This window comes from Bombina bombina, chromosome 6 (assembly GCF_027579735.1).
Source record: "Bombina bombina isolate aBomBom1 chromosome 6, aBomBom1.pri, whole genome shotgun sequence".
NCBI lineage: Eukaryota > Metazoa > Chordata > Amphibia > Anura > Bombinatoridae > Bombina > Bombina bombina.
Window position 1 is genome coordinate 296,603,462 of NC_069504.1, and position 18,825 is coordinate 296,622,286.

General features: G+C 36.2%; 1 protein-coding gene across 10 annotated transcripts in view; it reads left to right on the plus strand.

The window, feature by feature from the left end:
• Positions 1-18,825, plus strand: part of ATP2B1 (ATPase plasma membrane Ca2+ transporting 1) — a 413,071-nt gene that overhangs the window by 382,176 nt on the left and 12,070 nt on the right. For 5 of the 10 annotated variants that reach the window (XM_053716915.1, XM_053716914.1, XM_053716912.1 and 2 more), the window contains 6 exons: positions 5,796-5,987; positions 7,896-8,109; positions 12,139-12,350; positions 13,644-13,751; positions 15,944-16,126; positions 16,382-16,567. In XM_053716915.1, coding sequence (XP_053572890.1) covers positions 5,796-5,987; positions 7,896-8,109; positions 12,139-12,350; positions 13,644-13,751; positions 15,944-16,126; positions 16,382-16,567 — 1,095 coding nt within the window. Of the gene's footprint in view, positions 1-5,795; positions 5,988-7,895; positions 8,110-12,138; positions 12,351-13,643; positions 13,752-15,943; positions 16,127-16,381; positions 16,608-18,825 lie in introns of all 10 variants that reach the window. The other 5 variants (XM_053716922.1, XM_053716918.1, XM_053716917.1 and 2 more) reach the window with 5 other exon arrangements.

Here is an 18,825-nt window from a genome sequence, read left to right on the forward strand (position 1 = left end):
CTAGTGCTGGATCTACCAAAGCTAAGTGTATCTGCTGTAAACTTTTGGTAGCTATTCCTCCAGCTTTTGTTTGTATTGATTGTCATGACAAACTTGTTAAAGCAGATAATATTTCCTTTAGTAAAGTACCATTGCCTGTTGCAGTTCCTTCAACATCTAAGGTGCAGAATGTTCCTGATAACATAAGAGATTTTGTTTCTGAATCCATAAAGAAGGCTATGTCTGTTATTTCTCCTTCTAGTAAACGTAAAAAATCTTTTAAAACTTCTCTCCCTACAGATGAATTTTTAAATGAACATCATCATTCTGATTCTGATGACTCTTCTGGTTCAGAGGATTCTGTCTCAGAGGTTGATGCTGATAAATCTTCATATTTATTTAAAATGGAATTTATTCGTTCTTTACTTAAAGAAGTTCTAATTGCTTTAGAAATAGAGGATTCTGGTCCTCTTGATACTAATTCTAAACGTTTGGATAAGGTATTTAAATCTCCTGTGGTTATTCCAGAAGTTTTTCCTGTTCCTAATGCTATTTCTGCAGTAATTTCCAAAGAATGGGATAAATTGGGTAATTCATTTACTCCTTCTAAACGTTTTAAGCAATTATATCCTGTGCCGTCTGACAGATTAGAATTTTGGGACAAAATCCCTAAAGTTGATGGGGCTATTTCTACCCTTGCTAAACGTACTACTATTCCTATGTCAGATGGTACTTCGTTTAAGGATCCTTTAGATAGGAAAATTGAATCCTTTCTAAGAAAAGCTTATCTGTGTTCAGGTAATCTTCTTAGACCTGCTATATCTTTGGCTGATGTTGCTGCAGCTTCAACTTTTTGGTTGGAAACCTTAGCGCAACAAGTAACACATCATGATTCTCATGATATTATTATTATTCTTCAGCATGCTAATAATTTTATCTGTGATGCCATCTTTGATATTATCAGAGTTGATGTCAGGTTTATGTCTCTAGCTATTTTAGCTAGAAGAGCTTTATGGCTTAAGACTTGGAATGCTGATATGGCTTCTAAATCAACTCTACTTTCCATTTCTTTCCAGGGTAACAAATTATTTGGTTCTCAGTTGGATTCTATTATTTCAACTGTTACTGGTGGGAAAGGAACCTTTTTACCACAGGATAAAAAATCTAAGGGTAAAAACAGAGCTAATAATCGTTTTCGTTCCTTTCGTTTCAACAAAGAACAAAAACCTGATCCTTCATCCTCAGGAGCAGTTTCAGTTTGGAAACCATCTCCAATCTGGAATAAATCCAAGCCAGCCAGAAAGGCAAAGCCTGCTTCTAAGTCCACATGAAGGTGCGGCCCTCATTCCAGCTCAGCTGGTAGGGGGCAGGTTACGTTTTTTCAAAGAAATTTGGATCAATTCTGTTCACAATCTTTGGATTCAGAACATTGTTTCAGAAGGGTACAGAATTGGTTTCAAGATGAGACCTCCTGCAAAGAGATTTTTTCTTTCCCGTGTCCCAGTAAATCCAGTAAAAGCTCAAGCATTTCTGAATTGTGTTTCAGATCTAGAGTTGACTGGAGTAATTATGCCAGTTCCAGTTCAGGAACAGGGGATGGGGTTTTATTCAAATCTCTTCATTGTACCAAAGAAGGAGAATTCCTTCAGACCAGTTCTGGATCTAAAAATATTGAATCGTTATGTAGGATACCAACGTTCAAGATGGTAACTGTAAGGACTATCTTGCCTTTTGTTCAGCAAGGGAATTATATGTCCACAATAGATTTACAGGATGCATATCTGCATATTCCGATTCATCCGGATCATTATCGGTTCCTGAGATTCTCTTTTCTGGACAAGCATTACCAGTTTGTGGCTCTGCCGTTTGGCCTTGCTACAGCTCCAAAAATTTTTACAAAGGTTCTCGGTGCCCTTCTGTCTGTAATCAGTGAACAGGGTATTGTGGTATTTCCTTATTTGGACGATATCTTGGTACTTGCTCAGTCTTTACATTTAGCAGAATTTCATACGAATCGACTTGTGTTGTTTCTTCAAGATCATGGTTGGAGGATCAATTTACCAAAAAGTTCATTGATTCCTCAGACAAGGGTAACCTTTCTGGGTTTCCAAATAGATTCAGTGTCCATGACTCTGTCTTTAAAAGACAAGAGGCGTCTAAAACTGATGGCAGCTTGTCGAAACCTTCAGTCACAATCATTCCCTTCGGTAGCCTTATGCATGGAAATTCTAGGTCTTATGACTGCTGCATCGGACGCGATCCCCTTTGCTCGTTTTCACATGCGACCTCTTCAGCTTTGTATGCTGAATCAATGGTGCAAGGATTACACAAAGATATCTCAATTAATATCTTTAAAACCGATTGTTCGACACTCTCTAACGTGGTGGACAGATCACCATCGTTTAATTCAGGGGGCTTCTTTTGTGCTTCCGACCTGGACTGTAATTTCAACAGATGCAAGTCTCACAGGTTGGGGAGCTGTGTGGGGATCTCTGACGGCACAAGGAGTTTGGGAATCTCAGGAGGTGAGATTACCGATCAATATTTTGGAACTCCGTGCAATTTTCAGAGCTCTTCAGTTTTGGCCTCTTCTGAAGAGAGAATCGTTCATTTGTTTTCAGACAGACAATGTCACAACTGTGGCATACATCAATCATCAAGGAGGAACTCACAGTCCTCTGGCTATGAAAGAAGTATCTCGAATTTTGGTTTGGGCGGAATCCAGCTCCTGTCTAATCTCTGCGGTTCATATCCCAGGTGTAGACAATTGGGAAGCGGATTATCTCAGTCGCCAAACGTTGCATCCGGGCGAATGGTCTCTTCACCCAGAGGTGTTTCTTCAGATCGTTCAAATGTGGGAACTTCCAGAAATAGATTTGATGGCGTCCCATCTAAGCAAGTTCCTTGAAAGGACAAATCTCTGCTCTTTCTGTTCTTTTTCACAGAAAGATTGCTATTCTTCATGATATTCATTGTTTTGTACAAGCTTTGGTTCGTATAAAACCTGTCATTAAGTCAATTTCTCCTCCTTGGAGTTTGAATTTGGTTCTGGGGGCTCTTCAAGCTCCTCCGTTTGAACCTATGCATTCATTGGACATTAAATTACTTTCTTGGAAAGTTTTGTTCCTTTTGGCCATCTCTTCTGCCAGAAGAGTTTCTGAATTATCTGCTCTTTCTTGTGAGTCTCCTTTTCTGATTTTTCATCAGGATAAGGCGGTGTTGCGAACTTCTTTTGAATTTTTACCTAAAGTTGTGAATTCCAACAACATTAGTAGAGAAATTGTGGTTCCTTCATTATGTCCTAATCCTAAGAATTCTAAGGAGAAATCGTTGCATTCTTTGGATGTTGTTAGAGCTTTGAAATATTATGTTGAAGCTACTAAATCTTTCAGAAAGACTTCTAGTCTATTTGTTATCTTTTCCGGTTCTAGAAAAGGCCAGAAAGCTTCTGCCATTTCTTTGGCATCTTGGTTGAAATCTTTAATTCATCTTGCCTATGTTGAGTCGGGTAAAACTCCGCCTCAGAGAATTACAGCTCATTCTACTAGGTCAGTTTCTACTTCCTGGGCATTTAGGAATGAAGCTTCGGTTGATCAGATTTGCAAAGCAGCAACTTGGTCCTCTTTGCATACTTTTACTAAATTCTACCATTTTGATGTATTTTCTTCTTCTGAAGCAGTTTTTGGTAGAAAAGTACTTCAGGCAGCGGTTTCAGTTTGAATCTTCTGCTTATGTTTTTCGTTAAACTTTATTTTGGGTGTGGATTATTTTCAGCAGGAATTGGCTGTCTTTATTTTATCCCTCCCTCTCTAGTGACTCTTGTGTGGAAAGATCCACATCTTGGGTATTTATATCCCATACGTCACTAGCTCATGGACTCTTGCTAATTACATGAAAGAAAACATAATTTATGTAAGAACTTACCTGATAAATTCATTTCTTTCATATTAGCAAGAGTCCATGAGGCCCGCCCTTTTTTTGTGGTGGTTATGTTTTTGTATAAAGCACAATTATTCCAATTCCTTATTTTATATGCTTTCGCACTTTTTTATCACCCCACTTCTTGGCTATTCGTTAAACTGAATTGTGGGTGTGGTGAGGGGTGTATTTATAGGCATTTTGAGGTTTGGGAAACTTTGCCCCTCCTGGTAGGAATGTATATCCCATACGTCACTAGCTCATGGACTCTTGCTAATATGAAAGAAATGAATTTATCAGGTAAGTTCTTACATAAATTATGTTTTTTAATGCTTGTTTCTGTGTTTACAGCAGGCTCCTCCCCTTGTTTTCATTTGTTTTGTTTAGTCTGTTTCATGTATTTTTTACCATAAAACAGTCACTGTGTACCCCAGCTCGTATACCTAGAGTTGCCACCTTGGCTATGTTTTTCCGGACACTTATGAGTTACACATGCTGCAGGGTAAGCAGGGCAGAACATGTATTGTACTGTACATTAGCACTATTCATGTGATGTTGAGAGACACAATACATGCTCCGCCCCTGCTTACCCTACAGCACTCATAAGTGTCCAGGTGGCAACCCTACATGTACCTGGTACTAAAGAATTTGGTGACTGATAATAATCATGATAATCTGAATAAACAATCACTTTGTCAGGCTTGCAGAGCCACGTCCCTCAGCTTTAATAAGTATTTAAGAGTTTTCATTAGTTGTAAATGCTGATTCTTTATTAGTTTTAGTTTATCTTTAACCAGCTTTCAGGTGATACTTATTTTTACCATGTTTAAATGCTGCTCTTACATATTTTTTAGTACAAAATCCCTTTAAGGTGCTGTTATCGCACTAAAGAGATGTTATTTCAGCCTTAGAATTGCATTGCCCAGTATCAGTTTCAAGGTTATCTCTGTGCAGCAAAGAAGCTGTCTACTGGCCATTCTCATCCTGATGTCAACTCTACATGTATTGCTGTAGAACATTTTTGCTCTTCTGGTTTATTTTGTGAATTAAAATGATGAAAATGTATTTTGCTTGCTCATATGGTCCTTCAGTAGATGCTACTATGTTTTTATCTTGATATGACAGCAGGAAATGTCATGACAACAGAATTTTAGAACGCATGGTCTCTGTAAGGCACATTTTTACAAAGTGTTCTAGCTTTCTGCCATATGTATTGAACATTTGGGTGGGCTGCTCCTTCCTTTGCAGTATTCAGATTAAAGATGCACATTAGCACATTTATTTTTCAAAGCATAAATACATGTTAATTTAAAGAGCGAATGAAACTGATCTTGTATCAAATGGCTGTAAATGATTTAATGGATTTTGTGTTTAAATCCGAAGGCTACTTTATAACAATAGTATAAATTAATTCATCGCTGTTTTGGTATAACGTTAAACTTATTGGTAAAGACTATTAAAAGCATATATAGATAGGCTCAGAAACAGCAACACACTATTGTTAGCTAGCTGTTGATTGGTGGTTACACACACATCTTGTTATTGGCTCAGCAGATGTGTTCAACTAGGTCCCAGTAGTAAATGACGGCTTTTGGAGCTGACGTTCACTGTGTGTCTAAGCCTTTTTACAGGCTTAACAGTTTATAAAGAAAACTTGAGTTTTAATACTGTATTCTCTCCATACTTTTCCTGGATTTTGGATTCTACTTCCTACTAATGCACATTTAGCATTTTTTCCTAAGCACTAAAGATTGATAAGCTCACAGCTAATACGGCTGTGAGTTCAACTTAAATTACTCTTAACAGGCAAAAAAAAAGTTTTTTTGAATGATAGAAAAAAAAAACACGCTACAGTGTCCCTTTAAGTTTGCGCTTTACTTAATGTTTTTCTCTTACAGGGGATTGCTGGAACAGATGTAGCGAAAGAAGCTTCTGATATCATTCTCACAGATGACAACTTCAGCAGTATTGTAAAAGCAGTGATGTGGGGAAGGAATGTGTATGACAGCATCTCCAAATTTCTTCAGTTCCAGCTCACTGTCAACGTAGTCGCTGTCATTGTAGCTTTCACGGGAGCATGCATTACACAAGTACGCTCTGCTTCTTGACTCCTAGTTTCACTGTCATATTGTATAACTGGATGTAAGCTTAAAGGGACATGAAACCAATTTTTTGTTCTTTCATGATTCAGATAGAGCTTGTGATTTTAAACAACTTTTCAATTTACTTCTATTATCTAATTTGTTTTCTCTTGGTATCCTTTGGTTGAAAAGTATACCTAGGTAGGCTCTAGAGCTGCTGACTGGTGGTTGCACATATATGCATCATATTATTGGCACACCTATTGTGTTTAACTCCTAGTAGTGGAGTGCTGCTTGCTTATTTCAACATAAGATACCAAGAGAATGAAACAAATTAGATAATAGAAGTCAATTGTACATTTGTGTAAAGTTTCCTGTTCCTTAAAAAAGACTTTCTGTGTATAGCCCTAGAATGAGGAGCAGATTTGCTTGTTGTACAAGTTATAGTTCATTAAAGGGGAAGTAAACTTTTTTTTCCCTCTAAAATACTTTGAAAACATTGCAGGTTTGCATTGCAGAATGTCCGCTTCTCTTGTGTTTTTCCCTTTTTATTTTCCATCTCTAAAAGCAGCTAAACAGATGATGTATTTCTAACCCTATAAACTGAAGTAGTGAACTCGCTCCAAAGTCACACTGAAATGAACAATAAATCAAAAGCACACACAACTAATCAGTGTTTACTGTCTCTTTAAATGCATAGCATATTGATTTACTTTTTTTATACTAAACTCTGTTGTAGAGTGATGTACTAGTAGTATCTGACTGCTTGTAGTTTTATTGATCTATAAAAAAAAATTAGGGCCCAGAAAAACTTAAATGCCGTTATCACAATAAACAATTGGTAAGGTCAATGTAAAGAAGAATCCTGACAAGAATGTATATAAAAAAAACTGTAGTTTATGGATAGGGCTTTAGAGCTAGTAATGAGGCCGTAGCAAACAGAGACAGTGAGTATCCTATATTGTCTCTACTTTATGTCCAGATGTACTGAAACTTGGTGAGACAGTCACACCCAGGATGCTGGACTTATATGTAGAAAACCCTTTTAAAAAAAACCTTCATTTTATTCCACTGGGCTGTTCTTATACCATTTTTAATTTGTTTATAACGCTGATATCATGTATTTAAAGGGATATGAAACCCAAATTGTTTTCTTTCATGATTCAGATAGAGCACTGGTTTTCAAACCTGTCCTCAGGCTCCCCAACAGGCCAGGTTTTCAGGATTACCTTGGGTGAGAGTAGGGAAAATGACCATGTTTACTAGTCAGCTGATTATTTCACCTGTGTTCCAGTTCAGATATCCTCAAAATATGGCCTGTTAGGGAGATCTGAGGACAGGTTTGAAAACCAGTGCGATAGAGCATGCAATTTTAAGCAACTTTCTAATTTACTCCTATTATTATTTTTTCTTCGTTTTTTTGGTATCTTTAGTTAAAAATCAGGAATATAAGCTTAGGAGCCGGCCCATTTTTGGTTCAGCACCCTGGGTAGTGCTTGCTGATTGGTGGCTACATTTTTTTTTCCCTACCCTTTGCATTTGCTATTAAGGCTAAACAATGTGTTGTGCTGTTACCCAAATGAGTATTAAAGGTACAATAACGTAAAAATAAAACCTTCATGATTCAGGTAGAGCATGCAAATTTCAACAACTTTCCAATTTACTTCTATTTTCAAATTTGCATTTGGTATTCTTTGTTGAAGAGTAAACCTAGACTGGAACTTAAGAGCTCAGGAGTGTGCACATCTTTAGAACTCTATGGCAATAGTGTTGTACAATGTTGCAAACGCTGGTGCCGTAGAATGCTAAATACATTTACTATCCCTTACTTTAACCTTTTTTGATATGGAAATACAGACGGCAGAACAATTGATATTTTCTTTTATTGACTTTCTCCTCCCCCACCCCCCTCCACAGGACTCTCCACTTAAAGCTGTTCAGATGCTCTGGGTGAATCTTATTATGGACACTTTTGCATCTCTCGCTCTGGCGACTGAACCACCAACGGAATCACTTTTATTACGGAAACCTTATGGTAGAAATAAACCTCTCATATCTCGCACTATGATGAAGAACATTTTGGGTCACGCTGTCTACCAGCTTGTTGTTGTCTTCACACTTTTGTTTGTTGGTAAGTACTTTATATTTGTGTTACATGTTATCATCTTTAGTACTTTATCTCTTGTATTTTATGTTGTCAAAAGCACACCATTGCTCGGTTCCAGAAGGACTTGGTGCTAGACGTAGACCTTATTCATTTGCTCTATCCTTGTCTACTGTCTTTTGTTATTCCTTAGACATTGCTCGGTAGTACCATATGATGAAATAATCCCGCATACACAGAGGGAAGCTATAAAGCTATTATTACTAGTGATTAATGATCAGGTAGTTTGTGAGTGTATATAGAAATACAAAAATAGGGCAATTCTAGTATGATATATACGCACATGCAGAATTTTTTTTTAAGAAAAATCTAGTCTGATAATTTGATTGTGCTCCAGTAATTTATAGGGGCATTTAATTACTCCTAAATGTTTATTAAACATAGTGTAGCAATGTTCAGTGTTTTATTTTTCTTGATTTCATACAAGTTAAAGGAATAGGAAAGTCAAAATTAAACCTGCAAGATTCAGATAGAGCATGTCATTTTAAGTCACTTTTAAATTAACTTCCATTTTCAAATGTGTTTTGTTCTCTTGGTATCCCTTGTTGAGAAAGAATACGCACATATCCTAAACAAGTGGAAGCTAGCTGCTGATTGGTGTCTGCACTCTCTTGTGATTAACAAACTAGATGTGTTCAGCTAGCTGCCAGTAGTGCAATGCTGTTTCTTCAGCAAATAATTACAATAGAATGAAGCAAATTTGATAATATAATTAAATTGGAAAGTTGTTTAAAATTGTATGTTCTATCCATATCATGAAAGAAAATTTTGGGCTTTCCTGTCACTTTAAATTGTGTTTTTTTTCCATTGCCCCCAAAAAGGGTTGAGTGCATTGTGCAGGCTGTAGAACTGCTGACCCTGTAACAATCTACATTCTTGTTGCATGCTCAAAGCAGGATTTTATCTGCACTTAACTGCCTATAGCAGAAGAGATTATTCAGGGGTGTGCAAAAGTTACTAAAAATGACCAATAGTTTTTTGTTTTTAGTAGCCACATTTTACAGTTCTAAAATCACTCCAGGTTTGCAACAATTCTTTTTAAGATATTAAACACACTGGGCACAATTTCATTTGATTTTTTTTTTGAGCAATGTTTAGCATCAAAATCATTGTGTTAACAGAAGATTTGAAGGTTCCCTTCTTAGTCTGTTTAATTTAACAGGAAAAAAAATATCATGCCCTTTTTATTCTATATTTTGATTTCTATAAGGTTAAAATACCTTATTTGTGCTCACACATTAAAACCATTTTCCCTCCAATGTAAGTGTGCTTTAAAGGAAAATAAAGATGTGTAATCAAAAGCATCTTCTCTTAAAGGGACAGTCTACTCCAGAATTGTTATTGTTTAAAAAGATAGATAATCCCTTAAATACCCATTCCCCAGTTTTGCATAACCAACATGGTTATATTACTATACTATTTACCTCTGTGATTACCTTGTATCTAAACCTCTGCAGACTGTCCCTTATCTCAGTTCTTTTGACAGACTTGCATTTTAGCCAATCAGTACTGACTCATAAATAACTCCACGGGAGTAAGCACAATGTTATCTATATGGCACACATGAAATAGGTCAGGGGAGCAGTTGGTGCCTGAAACCCCTAAAATGAATATGATGCTGAATATATATAAAAAAGTTGTTTGACCACACAATAGCTGAGACAGTGACAATGGATTTTATGACCTGTTTGACTATTTCTTTTGAGCCTGTATGAGGTAAAGGATGCCCAGATTGTCCAGGCCAAAAAGTTGTACGTGGGGGGGGGGGGGGTGTAGTAATTTATTTATACCTAATTAAATATAATGCATTTCTGCAGGAGTTTAGAATTTTACACTACCTGAATTTCTATACTAATCTCTAACAGTCCTGTGAGATGAACACTGAGGATGCAGTGAATGGTGTTGTCATAGTTATAGTCATTGCTTTCTACATTTCTAGTACTACTTTATATTAACACTCAGGTCAACTTTTAGATTAATTCCTGCTTGCTGCAAAGCTTTGTTTTTAATTGATACCCATAGGTTATTTATGATGCCCTTGGTTAATCGTCTATTCTTTCAATATACTGGTTTCACGGTTTTCTAGCTTGCAGATTTTACGGTTTTCTATGTTATACTGCCACCTAATGATTATAAGTGAGTACTACCCAGGACTTCTAATTTGACAAGTCTAGCTGAATTGCCTTTATAAATAATGAGTTTGTCTTCTGCCAAAAAGAGGCATACTGCATTTAATTAACTAAGCAATAAGATTTAGAATTTTGTTTACTTTAATAAAAAAAATAAAAAAAACAGAAAAGGTGACTCAAATCCTAGCATTATACAGTTTCATGAAGATAGGTTAACCGAAGAGGGACTGAGCTTGCACATTTACATGCATATGCTCCTAATGACCAATTGGAAACATCTAGTCATTGATAGATGTGTTAACTGATTACAGTTTGTGTAAGTGCTAAGTTAGTTTTGTGTACTGGATCATTTAAAATGACACTTGACTGGCTTCTGGTTCTTTCAGCATAAATGATGGTCAAGGTTGTCTATAGGAAAATAGAATGTCGCAAGGCTGTCCTATCACCTCTAATATTTGCTGAGGATATAGAATTAGTGGTATAATGAATCATGTTGTTAAATCATAAAGGGAAGTTGGTAGATCACTAGGTTTTTTTGTTGCTGGTGTAATTATAGCATTGACTGAACCTGAGAAATAGTACCTGCAGTGCCTGTAGAAATCTTGTTCGATTTATAATATGAAAAAGTTTTAAATTCTATTTAACATAAATAAAAGGAGGCCTTGCTGTCTCATCTTAACAAACGTCTTATGGTTTTGTATGGTCAGGAACTGTGTGAATATGTGGGAATAAACAAGTTCTTCAGTTGTGTTGTTTTATAGAGCTGTCACGGTTTGTGTACTCCTATATGCTGTCACGGTTTGTGTACTCCTATATGCTGTCACGGTTTGTGTACTCCTATATGCTGTCACGGTTTGTGTACTCCTGTATGCTGTCACGGTTTGTGTACTCCTGTATGCTGTCACGGTTTGGGGTGCTACTATATGCTGTCACGGTTTGTGTGCTACAATATGCTTTCACGGTTTGTGTACTCCTGTATGCTGTCACGGTTTGTGTACTCCTGTATGCTGTCACGGTTTGTGTACTCCTGTATGCTGTCACGGTTTGGGGTGCTACTATATGCTGTCACGGTTTGGGGTGCTACTATATGCTGTCACGGTTTGGGGTGCTACTATATGCTGTCACAGTTTGGGGTGCTACTATATGCTGTCACTGTTTGGGGTGCTACTATATGCTGTCACGGTTTGGGGTGCTACTATATGCTGTCACGGTTTGGGGTGCTACTATATGCTGTCACGGTTTGGGGTGCTACTATATGCTGTCACGGTTTGGGGTGCTACTATATGCTGTCACGGTTTGTGTACTCCTATATGCGGTCACGATTTGTGTACTCCTATATGCTGTGTGTACTACTATATGCTGTCACGGTTTGGGGTGCTACTATATGCTTTCACGACTTGCACAGTGCGGAGCTTGGAGCTGAATCTACTTATAGATATGAATGGGGATTTTTTTTTTACTGAGTGTACCACCACCTCTGCCATATCATAACAGGTAATATTTGTAATTATCATGTAAATACTCTAGTTTTCACAAGAGAAGACTGTAAAATATATCGAGCATTGAGTACCAGCACCTTTTTTGTTTAAAAAAGAAAAAAACACTGTACATCTAGACATGCAAAGAGATGTATTCACAACATAGATATATATAAATATGCACATATATGGATCTACACATTAGTGCACAAATATAAACTTTAACATCTATGCATGTATACACATATCGGTGTTCTCCACAGAAAAGCCGGATTTTCTGCTATCCAAAGCATAAAGGGAACAAAGCAAATTAGAGTTTCATGTCCGTTTAATATTTCATTATCTCAGTTTCATACCATTTGCAATCTGTAAATGTATTTTGTTTGCAGGTGAAAAGCTTTTTGATATTGACAGTGGAAGAAATGCTCCCCTCCATGCTGCCCCTTCTCAACACTATACCATTGTCTTTAATACGTTTGTCATGATGCAGCTGTTTAATGAAATAAATGCACGAAAAATTCACGGGGAAAGAAATGTTTTTGAAGGGATATTTAACAATATGATCTTCTGCAGCATTGTATTTGGTACTTTTGTTATACAGGTAAGCACGCAGTGTGTTCTCACGCTTACCCTTGCACTACACGTTTAGATTATATAATAGAACAAGGGAAACTCATTATTTATTTATTTCAAATAACATCCTGTTTATATCCTGCTTTATTCTTATTCTTTCTTGTCACCTTTTATGTTAATGGAAACTATTTTGTCAGAGTATCTTTAGTTGTAAAAGAAGTTGTACATTTTTAATTAAGAGATTGACGTGCTGCATATTCCTGTGGATGAATTTGCTGACAACAGTGACAGAGTTGGGAGGTGTTTATTATCATTATTATTATTGTTAATATTATTATTATTACTACTACTACTCTGGCCTTTGTATTTAGAAGACAAATCCTAGTAAGCTTTGCCAGTCTCTTAGGCTATATTAAAGGGACACTGTACCCAAAAAATTTATTTCGTGATTCAGATTGAGCATGACATTTTAAGCAACTTTCTAATTTACTCCTATTATCACATTTTCTTCATTCTCTTGGTATCTTTATTTGAAATGCAAGAATGTAAGTTTAGATGCCGGCCCATTTTTATTTTTGGTGAACAACCTGGGTTGTCCTTGCTGATTGGTGGATAAATTCATCCACCAATAAAAAAGTGCTGTCCAGAGTACGGAAACCAAAAAAAAGCTTAGATGCCTTCTTTTTCAAATAATGATAGCAAGAGAACGAAGAAAAATTGATAATAGGAGTAAATTAGAAAGTTGCTTAAAATTGCATGCTCTTTCTGAATTACAAAAGAAAAAAATTGGGTTCAGTGTCCCTTTAATTTCAAACCTAGTACCCCAGGATCAAAATGATATGCTTTTCATAGTTTTTTTTTTAAATAGAGCCATCAAGGACAAATTTTAATATGAAAGTTTATTTTATAAATAGATGTTGCAAGAAAAGCACTTTTCTCCTCCTTAATTTGTACTCTGTCTTTTTTTCCTTCTCCCATGGACATCATAACTTGGGGATGGCATTGTGTAGCCTATTAGAGTGCCCGTGAGTGATGTATCCAGCCATTTTGGATTCCTGTCTCTAGATTATACAGGGTGCTAAGTTTAAATATGATAAAACAGATTCCCTGCAGAGGATACCAATTCTATAGCACAAGTATTTTATGCTTAAGTATTGGTCATTGGTTGCAACATTCTACTATTTAAATCTTTTCTTTGCATAAATGTGTTTTCTTACATTTTTTTTAACTGCAGTTGTTGAACACAGTTGAAAAACAATGTTTCAAGAGCTTTATGCAGATGATTTATTTATTTTTATCTAACTTTTTTTCTCTCTCCTAGATTATTATTGTGCAGTTTGGTGGAAAACCATTTAGCTGTACTGAGCTGACGGTAGATCAGTGGTTGTGGTCAGTTTTCCTGGGTATGGGAACATTACTTTGGGGCCAGGTAACATTTAACATTTTATGTTTTAGTAGATTCGATTTTATGTGTATCCTATATTTCATTTATTTTCTTCAGCTTTAATTTGTCAGAACATTAAACACAAATGTGATAAGTATTCTCCCAGCATGGTGTTTTTGATAACATCCTTGATGAAAAATAGTTTTGATATGGTAGGCATTATGACTCCATTGTTGCACTCTTAGGAGGAACCTACCTGCATACTTATTGTACCAAATGTGTATGTAAATTGCGTTTAGCTTTGATGCACAAGGGATACATTTTAAATACTCCCCTAAAACTAATCATTGGGTCCTCATTATCTGGTAGTTACTAGTAATGGGTTATCGGTTATCCATCCAATAGACAGACTTTGCTGCCAGCAAAGCAGCATTTTCACTATGATAAAGTTAATAGGAGAAAAAAGATGTAAAAAAAAATTAATAATATTTGAAGGGACACTGAACCCAATTTTTTTCTTTTGTGATTCAGATAGAGCAATACATTTTAAGCAACTTTCTAATTTACTCATATTATCAAATTTTCTTCATTCTCTTGGTATCTTTATTTGAAATGCAAGAATTTAAGTTTAGATGCCAGCCCATTTTTGGTGAACAACCTGGGTTGTTCTTGCTGATTGGTGGATAAATTCATCCACCAATCAAAAAGTTCTGTCCAGAGTCTGAACCAAACAAAAAGCTTAGATTCCTTCTTTTTCAAATAAAGATAGCAATAGAACAAAGAAAAATTGATAATAGGAGTAAATTAGAAAGTTGCTTAAAATTGAATGCTCTATCTGAATCACGAAAGAAAAAAATTGGGTTTAGTGTCCCTTTAAGAGTATATTATGCAGAATGAATCATACAAATTGTGTGAAAGCTGCAAATCTCTACATTAACAAACAGGTTAGAAGGTTCTACCCCGCTCACCTCATTCCTGATTCTGTCCTGTAAGTAGCTATGATTTTTTTTTTCTTGAGCTACCACGAATGCATTAGTGCTAAGGAGGTTCTGTCATTATTGTGGATATTCTGAAAGATAAGATTGTCCACTGACATTAAATCTGTCTGCACTGTCCATCTCTCAGTTGCACTAATGTAACTGTATAATGGCTATTGCCATGCAGTGTGTATGCAGGTATATACATGCTTACTTTACCTGGATCGGTTCTTCAGACTTTATTTACCAGGTGTGTGCTTTAAACTGGCACTTGTCATAACCCAACCCATAATGTAGGTATGGCAGTGGTGTCACAATCTGAAGGAAATGGTTAGTTTATTTTTGGCCTCTATATATCTACTTGTGGGAAGAATCCTTTTGTTTGATGCATTTTGTTTATTAGCTGTCACTCTGCAGTTTAAAAGTGTATGTATATAGAGATTGACAGTTAAGACCAATAAATCCCAAGCCTATGCATCAAAAAACAGAAGTACAATGGTCATTGCTCATGTTAAAGCCATTTAAGAATACTATGTATTAAGGTATTGTACATGAGAGCAAAGAACGTGCTTCTTACAAACCCGATTTCATGTCTAGCACTTCTTATGACAAACGTGGTTTTATCATCTCCTTAATACTAATTTAGTATTGTAACCATCCATAAAGTAACCCTTAAGTTTCTGTGTAATTGCTTTCTGCACACACTGGGCATTACTACCATTAAAGACTACTTTTAGCTCTATCTGGTGTGAAATGTGATCAACATTTAATTCCACATGACAGGAACTACTAATACCCGCATTTGAACAGTTAAGTATCTTTTTGGAAGGTTATTTTATGTACTATTATTAATTCAAATATAGTTACTTGTACTGTCTTGTCATGTGAAATCAAAAGTTAATCACATTTCATGTTAGATACATTTTAAAATGGCCACCCTGTGAAACAATTTTTTCCTGGGGAAAGCATTATGGTTGGCTAGAAGTTTAATTCACCTGTATTAAAATGTCTATTTTTTATTCATAACTATTGTGGTATTCACCAACCCCATATTCTATTTTTTACTGTCAAATGGTAGTTTATTACTATGATGGTTGGCAGACAGTTATTTATAGAGACTGATGAAGTGAGTAGGCCTGTGCTTTTTAAGGTTTAATTATCATCATTAGTAGTATTTTATTTATCTAACTGCAAATGTTTTTCTTTAGACATTTGATAAGCTGCCGTCATAACCGTCTTCTAAATAATTTTTACTTTTAGCTGGTAACAACAATACCAACTAGTCGCCTGAAGTTTCTTAAAGAAGCAGGTCATGGGACTCATAAAGATGAGATTCCTGAAGAAGAGTATGCTGAGGATGCAGAAGAAATAGATCATGCAGAAAGAGAATTACGTCGCGGTCAGATCTTGTGGTTTAGGGGCCTGAACAGAATACAGACTCAGGTATGGTCTTGGATGGAGCTAAAGTTTATGGCGGGTTGAGGTTATGTAACCTGAGGGCTCCAATGTTAGTTAATTGGTGGAAGACATGACTGGTGCGCATGACATTTCTACCTTGCCTGTATTTTCCTCAATACGCTTGAGAGAATCCTTAGTTTCTCATAATCTTCTTTAGCATTTTATTTTTATTTTTTTTCCATTTACTTTTATTAGCTGCTCTATAAAAGTGCCTTTCTCTTTGCTTTTTATTTGTTGTAGATGGGATGGTCCTTTCTCTTGTTCTCTCTCTCTCTTGCTGAGCAAGCTGTCACAATCTCTGATTCCTTGCAGATGGATGTAGTGAATGCTTTCCAAAGTGGAAGTTCCATTCAGGGGGCTTTAAGGCGGCAACCCTCCATCGCCAGCCAGCATCATGATGTAACAAATATTTCTACCCCTACACATGTAGTGTTTTCCTCCTCTACTGCTTCTACTACTGTGGGGTGTGAGTGTGTGTTCCTAAGTGCATGAAATTAACACATCCTAATTCACAAACCTAACGTTTATCATTTTTTCCTCAGTAATCAATTTCATTGTTCAGGCTGCTCATAAAGCTTTCCCTTCACAAGGATTTTTATGTCCTATGTGTTTTATTTATTTATTTAAAAAAAAGCCTATTGAGCTGGTTGGAATGGTATCAAATGCAAGTAAAACAAAAAGTCTGCAATCCAGCACACTTTTTATTTTGAATGTGTTTATGAATCCGTTGAAGGGCTATGTTAAAAAGTGAACAAATCTGTAAATGTTCGAGTATATGCCGCTTTCTACGTGCACAAAGTCAATGAGTTGACTTTTGAAAATTTTTGTGTAACTTAAAATTTGTTTTTCAGCAGTTTCTAAAAAAAAAAAAACTTTAAAAAAAAAACGTGGTGGTGTTTTGAATAAATCTTAATACAATTTAGGATTCTATAAACCAGTCATCAAAAGGATGGATATGATTTAAGTGATCAATTTTGTTTGTCATACAAAGATGACACACTGGTCCAAACTGGTATCCATTTAATCCTTCCACTGCCATTCTGCTGTTCAGTTCATGGTGACAGGGAGCTTTTGCAGCCTTAATGAAACTGATACCGCAACAAGAAAGTTTGCTGCTGCGTGTTGAGAACTGTGAACTTAGCAGTATAGTGGAAGCTGTGGAGATTATCTGCAGGTTTGAAAAACCTTAAATGATTGCCGGCAGTTCATTGCAGCCAAATGGTTAGAGAAATGTTACTTTTTTTTAAATGTAGCTAGAAAGATTGTCACCCAGTTCTTTTACTAGGGTAAGGGTCATTCCTAATTTTAATAGGATTTGATCCTCAGCCAACTGATTTTATTTCTAGCCAAATAAGCATTATCTAATCTATCTGTGTATCTCTACTCTCTCTCTTCTTACTCTCCCTCACTCGTCTCCTCTTCCAGATGAGAACATTTGATTTGTTTTATTCTAGTTATGAGTGGATTTAGCACTATGGAATCTGTTGGCGCTCTAAAATAACCGATAATAATTTACTTGACAAAACAAGTGTATATAACAACGTAGTGGAATGGGGGAGTGTTATTCCCACCTGGGTGCTAAGCTGTTTTAAGTTTGTTTGTTTTTTAATATTTGTTTTTCCTTTTTTTTTTCAGATCCCCAAGACTTACACTGTTGGAAAGGATACATGATTACCTTTCCAACGGTGGGTCTTGGGGGTCTGTAGCCGCTTAGATGCCTGAGATACAGGCTTCTAAGCAGCATGCCCCCTATTCCTATACTTAACATTGTAAATTTTAAATAACATTACGTCATAGTGCATAACGTCACCGCGCATAACGTGAAGCCCCGGCGATGCCTGTCACTATACAGGCCTGATTGTCGGGGTAGGAGCGGGTGGGAGCCCCCAGATCTATCTCATGGTGGGAGAGTGCTAGCGACAGCTCTGAGCCGCAGTTAGCACATGAGTGGGAAACTCTGCGATGGCTCAGAGCCGTCGTTAGCACTGAAAGGGTTAATGGGACATGAAACCCAAACATTTTCTTTCATCATTCAGATAGAGAATACAATTTTAAAAAACTTTCCAATTTACAATTACTTCTATTATCAAATTTGCAACTTATAACTAGAAAGCAAAGTAAATTTCACAATAGACGTAAATTAGAAAGTTTTTTAAAATTGCTTGCTCTGTCTGAATCATGAAAGAAAAAAATTTGGATTTCATGTCCCTTTAAGTGTCAAATGGCATGAACATTTAAATTCAAAGTAATGTGAGTGTGAAATAGTGGGAATTTTAAAGGAATTCTTGGATACAAGGACGTAGATTAGGGATATCCTGTATTCATTTTTTAAGCATTATATTGTAATATTTGTCCCTCCATCATAGCCTAAACCACAGGGAGATAAACAACTCTCAAGCTAAAAGTTGTCTTTGTAAGATACTTTGAGTAATCTTGTAATGGGAAGCCTTTTTAGTTAACCCCACAAAAGAGTTTTAGAAGATTGTGCCCTTAGAGCAGAGCTTTCCAAACTTCTCATATTGGTGACACACTTTTTAGACCTTCATCATTTCGCGACACAGTAATTCAGTTGTACTAGCAAACAGGAGGTTAAACTAACTTGTTTTAAGAGACATACATAAATTATATAATAACAAACTGTATTTACAAGTTACAGTATGTATGTGCAATAAAAAAAAAGTTTA